This window comes from Drosophila arizonae, chromosome 3 (assembly GCF_054131065.1).
Source record: "Drosophila arizonae isolate 15081-1271.41 chromosome 3, UAZ_ARI_1.0, whole genome shotgun sequence".
NCBI classification, from domain to species: Eukaryota; Metazoa; Arthropoda; class Insecta; order Diptera; family Drosophilidae; genus Drosophila; species Drosophila arizonae.
Genome location: NC_142923.1, coordinates 12,943,321 through 12,955,489, shown reverse-complemented (window position 1 = coordinate 12,955,489; position 12,169 = coordinate 12,943,321). Strand labels below are relative to the sequence as shown.

At 37.0% G+C, this 12,169-nt stretch overlaps 1 protein-coding gene and 1 long non-coding RNA gene across 3 annotated transcripts; one reads left to right on the top strand and one right to left on the bottom strand.

Moving 5' to 3' along the window:
* Nucleotides 1-1,265: 1,265 nt before the first annotated feature.
* Nucleotides 1,266-5,846, bottom strand: Ugt301D1 (UDP-glycosyltransferase family 301 member D1). 2 transcript variants are annotated; one of them, XM_018004265.2, is made up of 4 exons: nucleotides 5,685-5,846; nucleotides 2,782-3,034; nucleotides 2,282-2,728; nucleotides 1,266-2,220 (listed from the first exon to the last, which is right to left on the bottom strand). In XM_018004265.2, the coding sequence occupies exons 2-4, from the start codon at nucleotides 3,032-3,034 to the stop codon at nucleotides 1,331-1,333; spliced, it is 1,590 nt and encodes a 529-aa protein (XP_017859754.1). In that variant the 5' UTR covers nucleotides 5,685-5,846; the 3' UTR covers nucleotides 1,266-1,330. The 2 variants fall into 2 exon arrangements, with proteins under 2 accessions (XP_017859754.1, XP_089320408.1); XM_089464282.1 differs by lacking the exon at nucleotides 5,685-5,846 and adding an exon at nucleotides 3,206-3,355.
* Nucleotides 5,840-7,189, top strand: LOC149269691 (uncharacterized). The gene is made up of 3 exons (XR_016269122.1): nucleotides 5,840-6,082; nucleotides 6,169-6,284; nucleotides 6,354-7,189. It is a non-coding gene; the product is annotated as an uncharacterized LOC149269691 (long non-coding RNA).
* Nucleotides 7,190-12,169: the final 4,980 nt, after the last annotated feature.

Here is a 12,169-nt window from a genome sequence, read left to right as displayed (position 1 = left end):
AAAATAGTAATTAAGAAGATTCCATGGTGATATAAGTAATATATTTTATATGAATCTTCTGTCTGTCTCCTATGTACTTGTATAGCCCAACAACCTAGTCGTCCCTTTATTAACATATTTTACAAGCTCGCATACTTTACCATTTCATTTGCAGCATAGCTAAACAGCTTCCATGTGCTCCATGTGTGACAATGAGCTACAGACTTGACTTGGCAAAAAAGCTGAAAAAAAGAACGTGCAGTGCGAGGGCGTTTTATGTGCATCGAGGCTGGAGTTGTCTGTTAGTTCGTGATTTCTGCTAGCAGCAGAGAACACAATTTGAAAAAAAAAAAAAAGAAAACAACAACAACAACAGCAACAGCAAAATAACTAAAAACACAGCGCGCACAATATATGCCATGCGATTTGGATTTATTTTCGTTAAATTTTTCCATTTGCCTATTTCGATTTAATTAATTGGGACATAAATTATTCATAGAAAAAGAAAAATAAAATTGTATATATAGATAATGCTGGGCAACAACTATGCCACTTACCTTTAACTGATGCCGGCAACTGTGTATCCGTGTGTGCGTGTGAGTGAGAATTTTATTAGATTGCACAAGTACAGTGGACGATCGTTATGTCAATAAGTTTTCATTTAATAAGCTGAGTACATTTTCTTTAGTTTTTAATAATAATTTCAAAGCACTTTTCACATTTGTTAGCGTGTTATAATAATTATTACATAAATCAATTTTTTTTGTTGCATAAAAGTATGCTACATTTTTTATTATATTAGTTTGGCTTTTACTTTTATCGCTGCCTAAAAGTAGGCAACACTTTGAAGTCACAATTTCGATAAACTTTTGCGCCCAAACGGACTTGAACTTGCGCTCTCCGCGGCTAACCACACACTGAGCTAAAGCTCAGTCTTATAACCTGCTTGAGACCGCTATAAGCGCTACGAATATGCAGCAAAAGAGAATGACTTGAAAGGAGCGCTGAGTCGTGCGGCTCTTATACTCAGCGCTTCATGTATGATATACACTTTAAATATGCGCACCAAATGACTTATATGAAATAATATTTGCTTCAGATGATGTGTGCTTCTCTTATAAAAGTCATATCAGTCAAGCTCTCTGCAAGCTGTTTTGCATATGCTTATTTCTCCTCTTGAATGTAAGTGTGAAGAGTGAAGTTAATGTGCTTGTATAGACATCTCTGTAAATATATATGTAGAAGAACTAGTATACGCTCCCTCTTCTACTCTTCCATTATCACCGTTCTTTAACAGTAAAATTCTTTATTTCTATAATATGATTACATACTAAACAATTTCTTAAAAATTTCACAGATGTTTCTTAGTTTCTTGTTTCTGCGCAGTAGCCGCTGTCAGCGCCCACCAATTGTAGAGCTTGCGCAGCATGCGCCAGGGCAGCCACACAGCCAGCCACAGGGCGAGCAGAGCGCAGCCAATCACATCGAGCAGCAGATACTGATAGAGCGGCATGTGGGCACCTTGGGATTTCAGGTACCGCGCTCCGCGGTGCCTGATGATGTACTCTATCCAATAGCTGGCTTCCTCCAGAGGATGTATCGGATTGTCGCGGAAACGCTTGGAGATCTCCAAGGCGCTACGCTTGTAAGCGGGCTCATAGATCAACGCCTCGATGTTGCTCACCAAATCCTCGACATTCAGCTGTGCAAAATTCATGGAACGCGCATATCCTTCACGCACGGACTTGATCGTATTCCTGTGCTGATCCCCGAACAGGGGAATGCACAGCATCGGCACGCCCCAATATATGCCCTCCTGGGTGCCAAAGATGCCGCCGTGCGTGATGAATAGCTTGAGATTCGGATGTGCCAGAATGTCGTTCTGTGGCATCCACTTCCTTATCATCACATTTGCCGGCAATTGGCCAATCGAGGCATTCTCATACTTCCACAGCACCTGCTGCTTCAGTCTGCCGAAGGCTTGAAGGAACTGCGCCGTCTTCTCGGGTGGCATATCCGTGCTCTTCATATACGAGCCTAAGCTGAAGTAGACCACACCGTGCGTGGCATTATCCATAAATCTCTGTATATCCTCTGGCAGCTTCTGGGCGGGCTGTATATGCGCACCGCCCACATTAATCAGCCCTGGCATGCTGGGGCGTGGTAGATCGACGCTTCGATGGCTATTGATCAACATCAAGGAAATGTTTCGCTCCAAGTCTAGCACATTGGGCAAGGCACCTAAGAAGTGTGAATAATATTGAGCAGCTGTACATTAGGACTTCAATTTCATCCCACCCACCTTTGATGGCCGACCCGAAGTACTTCTCGGCTATCTGCTGCATGCGTGGCATGTAGTACCAACGCCTAATGACGACATCATATAGGGACAGATACGAATTGTATGCTCGTTGGCTGAAACTCATCTTGTCCGTATGCGACAGCAGTAGATGAGGTATAAAAGACCAGGGCGTCAGTATGCCCATGGCATGGTCCATGTTGTCCGCATAGCCCATGGTGCCAATTGTGACCACGGGACACTTGAACTTGTGGCCAAACATCAGGAAGGCCTCGTGAAAGTATTGCTCCAGTATGACCAGATCGTAATGTTCGTCCTGACTCTCGATCAATCGCTTCACCTGTGGATCCTGCAAAGCGTGTTCCGTCGTCAATTCGCCGATTTTCCAATACATTTGCAGATTCTGAAAATCGCTGGCATAGCGCATGGTGAACAAGTTTTCCTTGGGAACTATAAAAACATATAATTTTATATAATTATTTAAATATACATATAATACTCACAGTGCTTGGGTATATCAAAGATGGGATTGAGTATGATCTCAGTGAGATTCTCATGTGGTGTCTTTGTGGGATGATTGTTGAGGCTGGTCACGTGATGTCCACGCTTCAAGAGATCCCGTTGAAAGTGCTCCAGCCACATCCAGTGACTGGGCGCTGGGAACGGACCCATAAACAGTATACGATAGGCGTCCGAGTAGAGTCCACATATGGCTAGCACTACGCAACAGAGCAAAGATCTCGACTGCAGCTGCATCTGAAATACCAATTAAAATTCCACTTATGAGCGCCAGATTAACATATATCCAGTTCCAATTGAAGTACAGCTTCGGCTAATTCAGATTTGCATAAGCGCGTCAACATTTGCAGCTAATGTTGTTTGATTACGCAAATGTAAAAACATGTTGCCTATGTGTTTCCTCATTACCTTAAATAACCGGCTAGTGCAATAGTTTTAATACCCTGCGTAGGCCTTTTCATTGCCTTTAATGATTAATTCCATTTAATCTAGTTAATATTTATTATTCCATTTGTATTTGACACGGAAACAATGGAACAATTTCAAATAAATTACATATAGTTATAGATAAATCATCTAGTGATGCTACGAATAATCGCAACAATAAATTAGATTAGACTAGATTAGGGACATGAGAAGGTATCGATATTTCTGGTATCAAGGATGTTCGCACGTTGATACCGATATCTTACTCGATATCTTGATTTCGATATTTAATTCGTACATCACTTTTATACAATGACGAATTAAATCTGTGCCTATCTGCCCAGGCTTTACCACTTACTATCAACGTAAAAATGGTATATACAAACATACAAAAAAAAAAAAAAAGCAAAAAAAAACTACCGCCTGCCTGGTATTTAGGAACTCTGCCGAAATCTGTGTCTGAACGTTTATTCTCTAAACTCACTGCCGGCTTTTTAGGTGATGGTGCAGAGGAGTGGGATATTTAACATAATGTTTTCATGATACAAGTAATCGAAAATTTTCTTTTATTTAACCAAATATATTTTATTTAATAAACCGATTTAATAAACCTAATGTTTGGCCAAATATAAATGCCTGATACCTTGCAACATCGATGCTTTTGTCTCTAATAATATTACGATCTAATTTAATAGTACGATGCTTTTCTGTTGATAATTCTTATGAGTACATGATTGAAACTTTGCATTCGATATGGATGGTAGTGAAAAGGAGAACATAGAAGAAGCTGAAACGGTTACGATTTTAAGACAACTTAAAAAGCTATTTAAAATTGGAACAAAGTCAATTAGTTTGCCATCACTAATTTCATCTAAGATTATATTCCATATTCATCAGATCATTTAAGTCAATTAAATCATTAAAATCAATCAATAGCAATGCTTTGAGTTCTCCAATTTACTGATGATAGTTACAGCAAAACTAAATCTTAATATAATATAATTGTTTAACTTGAAACTGATTTCAATTATTGCCTATAATAATATAAATAAAATTGTTTTTAATTTAATTCTGATTTTGTATCTACTTTTAGTTGATTCTATTATTTTTTTCCTATAGTATATTTTTTCTTCGATAATATTATGTATTTTTAATATATATATTCTCAACAAAGAGTATTTTAATATTCGGCTTTATATGTAAATTTTTTCCAATTCTTGATCCAGTGTCTGATTAAATCATTTGTTTGTAATCCACCAACTGCATTTCATCATTATAAAATTATTCATAAAATTTATGAATTGCGCATAAAAAGTAGAACAGGCGGGACTGCATTCTTATTGGACTTATATGGTTAACCTCTAATGTGAAACGATTTGCCTAATGACAGATTAACAGATAATTTGTATATATTATATATATCTAATCTACCACTTACTTATAATAACCGTAAAGTTTTTTACTGCTTAAAAGTAGAAAGAAAAGAAACAAAATTCTTTCTACCCAAACATTTTTTATCTTTTATATTTTATAACTGTTGCTCTACAAACAAACTTAAATATGTTATAATGCTCTACGGCCATGAGTATCGTGAAAATATATACACACGTATATTTACTATATAGTATATGTAGTCTAGATGACGATAAGCACTTGATATGTATATAATTTCATTTAGCGAATCTCGAGTCTTGCTTTACGAGCTCTGTTATTTTCCTCATATCACACATGCATGTATGTATGTGCTTTGTTTTACTGTTATAGCTAATAACAGTACATTTATATATATGTATATATTTATATATTTACTGACGTGCCTAGGTACCAACTCAGCTGTAACTCTCACAGTCGACCAAGGTTTCGTGTTCTATTCCCAGCTGCAACTTCACACATAAATGCCTTTTTATTTGTAGTCTCGCGTTTAATTGACTAATTTATGAACAATTTGTTGCAGTTGCAAAATAAATAAAACGGTCATAAATATTTTCTACTATAAATGTTAATTATGTAAAAAAAAGTTGAAATGATTTGTTTTAATTGCCAGAGAAAATTTTTTGTCATTTTCTCAATGCCAATGGCAATATAAAACTATTTATAGACTTAAAAATTAAACCAAAAATTGTATTATGGTTAGAACTTTGATACTAAGATCACAAAGGGGTTTGTAGTGCCGCTTATATCTTATTAAACATACTATTTATAAAAATATTCATTTTGCATTTTATTTTCACCATTTAAATATTCTGACAATTTTGGTTTTTTAAATACTTCAAACTAAAATCTTTTATACTTTGCGTTAATAAATATTTTTATTTTCACTTGGCAATTGTATGATTAAAACAGAATTAAATTTTGAATTTATACATAACAAAATTCTGAATGTACTTCACTTCAAAAATTAATATTATTTTTTAACATTGAATATCTTTCATTTGATTTCAATAAACAACTTCTTAATCACCTTTATATTTGCTTGATAGAACAGGGTTTTTAATTTGAAAACCTTTAATAAAAATACTTTAAATGCATTTACTGCAAAATTGATTTGAATTCACTCGGCCAGTCACTTGGCGCGTTCGGTGTTGGGCAGGTGACAGTTATCACTGACCGGCCAGAATGCAAGCACCTTAGCTTTTGCTGCTTAATCAGCGCTGCCAGCGACGACAGTCAGCGTCAGCGTCAGCGTCGACTGCAGTATTGTAAAGCAAAGCAAAGCAAACACAACAACAACTGTTCATGCATTTGCTTTGCTTTGGCATGCAAAAGCCAAACGAATGCAGCCCAAGCACGTGAAGTACCCTTAGTGTTGTTGTTTTTGTCATTTGTATTTGCTTCTGCTTTGTGTTTCCTGATTTGCGTGTAAGTATGTAGATATACATTTATTGAAGTATATATATAAATATTTGTATTTACAAATTGCTCCGTACATTGCCAAATAATTGCAGTAGAACAGATCGGAGCACCTCAACTGATCAACTGTGAGCAATTGTGGTCGATTCTACTGTTTGCCGGTTGTGATTGATGCACGTGTACAAAATTGAGTTTCTAAATATAAAATAAGGTAAATATCAATGCCAACCAGTCACCTCAGCTCTGCCTTGAACTTTCAATTGAGATGAATGGACTTCAGTTTGCTTTGCAGGTCACGAACATGATCATTTGAGGATTACCGAGTATCGCAATCAAGCAGCCAAAAAGATTCGACACAATGGGCATAATGCAGGTGTATAGATTCATATGTAAATACATATAGAAAACAAAACACAGAATTTCACAGCTCATTGAGTAAGTTCAACAACCAGCTTGATACAAGCATCCATAGACTGTTTCTGTTCGCAATGAATGCGGATATTTGGCATATCTTATATATTTCATCAAGAAAAAGTTTAGATTGTGTTATAGATTTATATTTATTAAAACAGTTTTAAGCTCCTCTTTACACTTGATTTCACCTATCACTCCATGAAAATTTAGTACAATATAAAGGTTTCAATTATTATTGAAACCTATTCCTATTATTTAGTTTAGTTTTAGGTTTTTCATTTTAGAATTATGGGAACATAATGTCTAGTACACGTTTTAGAAAATTCATTTAATTGTTTAAAAAATCCAATATGGTATTTTTTAATATTTATTATTTTATTAGCAAAAATTAAACAAATATTTCCCCATCACAGCTATAAAATAATATAATATGGTAGCATTAATATACAATATTATATAATTATAAATAAATTAAAATATTTCAACACTTCATACATCAAATTGATTCCTGCTAGGGATGTAATCATGTATAGAGAAATCATATTCAAGAACGTTCAACGCAAACCAGTTCAACGGGAAGTAAACGGGATTAAATATTAAATTAAGCTGTTTCATAAACAAAATAAATATAAACACAAACAAAATGCGAAGAATAAATTTCGTTTAGCACAAACAAATTCTACTGCATTTTGTAGTCACACGGAAAACCTGTTTCGTTCAACGGTTTTGGGATTTTCCTCTCGAAAAATGCAAGCATTTCCTTTAAAGTGGAAATCACTAAACAACTTCAAAGAATATAAAAAATAGTTTGATCAAACAATTGCATTGAAAATCGTGATCAATCTATAAATAAATCAATTAATTAATTTTTAAACAGAATTTAAGCCGGACTATTCCTGTCCGAACTGGCGACATTTTTCAGTGGTAAATAATTGCCGTCTGTTGTCAGCTGATAAACGTTAACAAACCGAAAGCGACAAAACAAAAAATACAATAAATAATTAATATTGCAGTCGTTATATGCGCGCAAAAACAGAGCAGTAACAACATTGCCGACAACGGCTGTGTCGCCACCAAAAATGCCATAAAAAGGCACGAGTAAAGCATGCAACAAATTAAAGATGAATATGAATCAGGAAAGATCGGCGTGCTGAAGGTTGAATACTCTTTCATATCTATAGGGGGTCTTATAGTATATTTATTTTTTATATTTTTTTTATTTGCATAGATGATTGTCTCTGTTTCTTTATCTCTCATTATCTCTATTCACGTCTGTCGTTTTGTATCTCTCTCTATATATGACTTTGCTCTGCTCCTTTCATCTCTCCCTCCCTCTATCTCCCTATCTCTCGCTCTTTTCCTCTCTCTCTCTCTCTCTCTCTCTCCCTCAGTCTCTATGACTCTATATCAATCATTCTCCGTCTTTCTCTCAGCGCATTAGCTTCCTCTGTGTTTATCTCTCTCTATCTCCCTCTTTCTCTCTCCCACTTTATTTCTCTCTTTCACAACATCTCTGTCTGTCTTTTTGTTTCTCTTTCTCACTCTCTCTCTATGCGTCTCTCTATCATCTATCTATTATCTATATATCTCTATCTCTCGCTCTATCTCTTTTACGACTTCTCTTCTTTCTTTTTTTTCTCTCTCTCTCTCTCTCTCTCTCTCTCTCTCTGTTTCTCCGACTATTTCCCTCTCTCTTTCTCACTCGCCTTCTCTAATCACTACACAAATGATAAAAAAGCTATGCTACCCTCTCGAAACTAAAATACGTAAACGCACAACAGAAGATGCCGAAACATTTCAATAAAAATTGGCACGCTTCAATGAAGCGAACACGAAGCCAACTTCAGGAAGACCGCAGGTCATGGCGGGACGTTACAGCGCGGTGCGTTGCGATGATGGACTGCCCAGCCCACAGCCCGTTGAGACAGAGACCAGCCCAGCCAAGAGCTCAGCGCTGACTCTGACTGTTCTCGGACTGTCGGCGGAAAGTTCATTCATAAGCAGCCAAGGAACAAAATGTTTCCACGGTGCAATGAAATTGAATTGCGTGCAACGAAATGTGTCCGAGAACAGCCGAGCAGAGAAAGGCATTAAGATACTTTGTATACATCAATGTCGGAGATAAATTGGCCACCGAATGCCAGGAGATCTGTGATGTGTTTAAAGAGAGCATAAAGTGCACAAAAATGAATGCTTTAAGCTAACAACTCATTTATGAGTGGAACAATTTATTATTCAATTGAAGACGGTATACAGAAATAAAATTACAATATACATACATATTTATATTTTTTTTGCATGTTTAGGTAATTTGCTTGAAGTTGCAGTTTTGAATTTTTATTAAAAAAAAATAAATAAATAAATAATATAAATAAATAATAAAAATAATTTTATAAAAAAAAAAATACTGCAAATCAATTCAATTTAAATTTTTAAGTAATATAATCTGTCAATTTAATTTTTATCTAAATTCACTTTTAATTTCAGTTTCTTTTTTTACGAGGTGCAAACTACAAGTTATAAAATATATCGATATATAATATATTATCAATTAATGTTCGCTTCTAGATCACGCACGCAGCACCATATACAGACCTTAGCCCAACCCAAAAAACCATTTCAGGGGCTAAAACAAAGGTCAATTTGTTAGTTTGCGCCAATTTAATGTTTACTTTGCACTTCGAACCCATCGACCAATTTGGGCGAATCCAAGCAGATACGCATTGAGCTATTAAAAACGTGAACCTTTGTGCGAGATGCCATTTGTAACGTATTTGTTTCGATGTGCTTCTATTCGGCCATTCAACCATACACATCTATCTAACTATCAATTAAGCCAGCTCGCGCTTTCCCAGGCGCGTTTTAGATAAAGGGAAACGCCAGACGCACACGACATACACACATACACACACAGACACACTTACCACACACCCCAACAATACACAAACCCAAAATGATGACACTGCCGATTTCCACGGAAGTAAAGCCCATGGCTCACATTTGTTCTCTGGCGTTTCAAGCGGCAATTAAAAATTTCACCAAAAGTAAACGTTGCGCATGATTAGCGCACGAATTCGACAAATTAAAGCAAATATTTTTTATTTTTCTATACCCTGCATTGAGTAGATGGGGTTAAAAAAGGGTATATGGTTGCATAGTATGTATAAGCAGATAAGGAATGAAACTCCCATCTATATAATTATTCTAAATCATAATTATCTCTTGACACGTGCTCTAATTGTAGAATAAGATATCCGATTTCATATTGTAGACATCATTATGAAATGAGGTCAAACCCTTCACTGCATTCCAAAATACAAACGATATCATTGTCTTTATGATATTTTATGTTAAGAGCTTTTAAATTAAATCGTAGTAAGTGGTCTTCTTTGATAAGCATTGATAAACATATTTATAATTCAGATTTATAATTAAAGGAACTGTTTTATTCAATTCGTTTTTTGTTTTTACTCTACTCTACTCAAGTGTTTCTAGCTTTATTCTGCTCTACTCAGCTCTACTCAACTCTAGTTGGAGCAATATTACCGATCTCTACTGAAGCCTTCCCCACTTTAGCTACTCTACTCTAATCTAGTCTACCAAACTCTACTCTCCTCTAAATTTCTCTTGCATAGCTAAACAGAGGGTATTCCACCGTGCGTCACTCTGCTGCTACTCTCATTCTCTCGTTCATAGCTTCGATCAGCGCCCGCATTGGTTGATCGCAGCACAGAACATTGTCAGCGGGTGGTCGACAGCGACAGCCGTTCGTCAAAACTGAGACGTCGGGAGAGACAGAGACTGGGGCTGAGACTGCGACTCGGACATGGTCGTTGATAGTTTTCGTAATGGACTGTTAGATCGGGACGGGTGGGAGTTTGTTTTGGCAGGCTGTCGGCAAATTTGACGAACCGGCAGCTGTCAATGTGTCAATATTAATTTAATATGTCAAAAATAAAATTATACGCAATTGAAAATGGAAAATTGAGTTATAATGGGACACATGAGACGCCTTCCAATCGCGCTGGAACAGGGGTGGGAAACTGAAGTGGTTCGAGAGCGGCGTGCAAAGGACATGAATAGTCAGCACAATCTGTGGCACTTCAAGTGCCCAACAACACTCGATAGGCGCTGTCTAAAAAAGGTACGGTCAGCCCTGCGAATGAGCCCCAAAATGCATGTACTAAGCCTAAACTATAACAATTTGTTAATGAGCAAATTACATGGTATTTGCGTATAAATTCCAAGCTCATTACCTACACGAATGCATAAATTACAAAGTGAGGCACACACACATGCACACAGATGCACTTTGGTTACACGCCCTAAAAGTGATTCACTGCGTGGCAGAGTAACGCCCCCTCCGCACTGCTCGCTCCCCAACATTTCCAAAGAAATTTCGAGCGTACAAACCAAGTGATAGGCCAAACAACTATAAAAACTGTTGATGCGTAAAAGGATGCACCCTTCGCTTAGGTAAGTGTTGCTGTACTTATCATTTCCTTTCTAGATATCAAACAGGGCTGTCAGACCTTTGGTATTTTGAATTGGAAATGAAGAAATAATTTTGATAATGTTTTACAAAAAAAAATATAATTTTTTTTTGTAATTTTTAAAATTATTTAGACTTATATAAAATACAAGTTCTAACTTCTGAGAATACATATACTAACCATAGAACTTTCTCTCTAAGGCAATGCTGCTGCCATCGACCCCGCTCGAACCCGTCTGCACAGATTTTTCACTCTATATTTATAAGGGCAACCCAGCTCTGCACATAGCTCGACAACTCTGCTGCGACTGCAATTAGCGGCGCACGTGTGCATTTGCTAGATCTTTCCCCTGACATGCATTAGTTCATATACATATATATATATGTTTATATATATATATATTTGACTTGAACTATATGCATGTGTCTTTATCGCCGATTTGGTTTTTCGAATATTTGACAAACAGACTTTGTGCCTCTCTCTCCGTCCCGCTTTCCATCTCTCTCTATTGGTGCTTCTGCTTCTCCCTGGCGCAATTAGGAAAAGTGCAGTTTTATGTGCTTATATTTTTACATGCCACACATAATGCCGCAGGGCGCACAGCTGTGTGGCCTAACCCAGATACATGCATATTCGATATGGCTGACGTATATACATAAACATATACATAAACATATACATATGTGTATGCATAGTACTCAAGTGGCTGCCCCTCTGGGTGCAGCTCGATGCTACTCCCACTCCTGCCGCTGCTCCTGCTGGATCCGCTCTAAATTGTGCGTGCCTGGAAGTCGTTCGCCTTATCACACCCCGAAATATAACCTCCAAGGGTTGCTGAGATGAGCAGGCTTGGTTGGAAGGGGGGCGTGTAACCGATATCGAACACAAACAAACACACGTACACACACACACACACATATGCAGCTGGTGGGCGTCACATTCTACTATCTTTCTATGCTCCATTTTTTCATAGGTAAATTTTTGATTTTCCGCGTTGCCTTGTAATTTATTAATGAGCTGAGCCGTAGCGAATGCCGTTGGCCACACTGATTTATGTGGCATGTGTTGTCAGTGGCATGTTTCGCTGCTGCATGTGGCACGCTGTGGCATGAATGGTGGGTACGGCTCTGGCTGCTCGTTGGTGTCAAAGGGTTCATTAACACGCCAAAAGGATATTTCACACGATGCG

Excerpts from the sequence above, each read along its gene's own strand:
- Ugt301D1 (XM_018004265.2), bottom strand. The coding sequence starts at position 3,034 with ATGCAGCTGCAGTCGAGATCTTTGCTCTGTTGCGTAGTGCTAGCCATA. Across the intron at positions 2,729-2,781 it reads CTTTGATATACCCAAGCACT|TTCCCAAGGAAAACTTGTTC; the intron begins GTGAGTATTATA and ends ATGTTTTTATAG. Across the intron at positions 2,221-2,281 it reads CTTCGGGTCGGCCATCAAAG|GTGCCTTGCCCAATGTGCTA; the intron begins GTGGGTGGGATG and ends CACACTTCTTAG.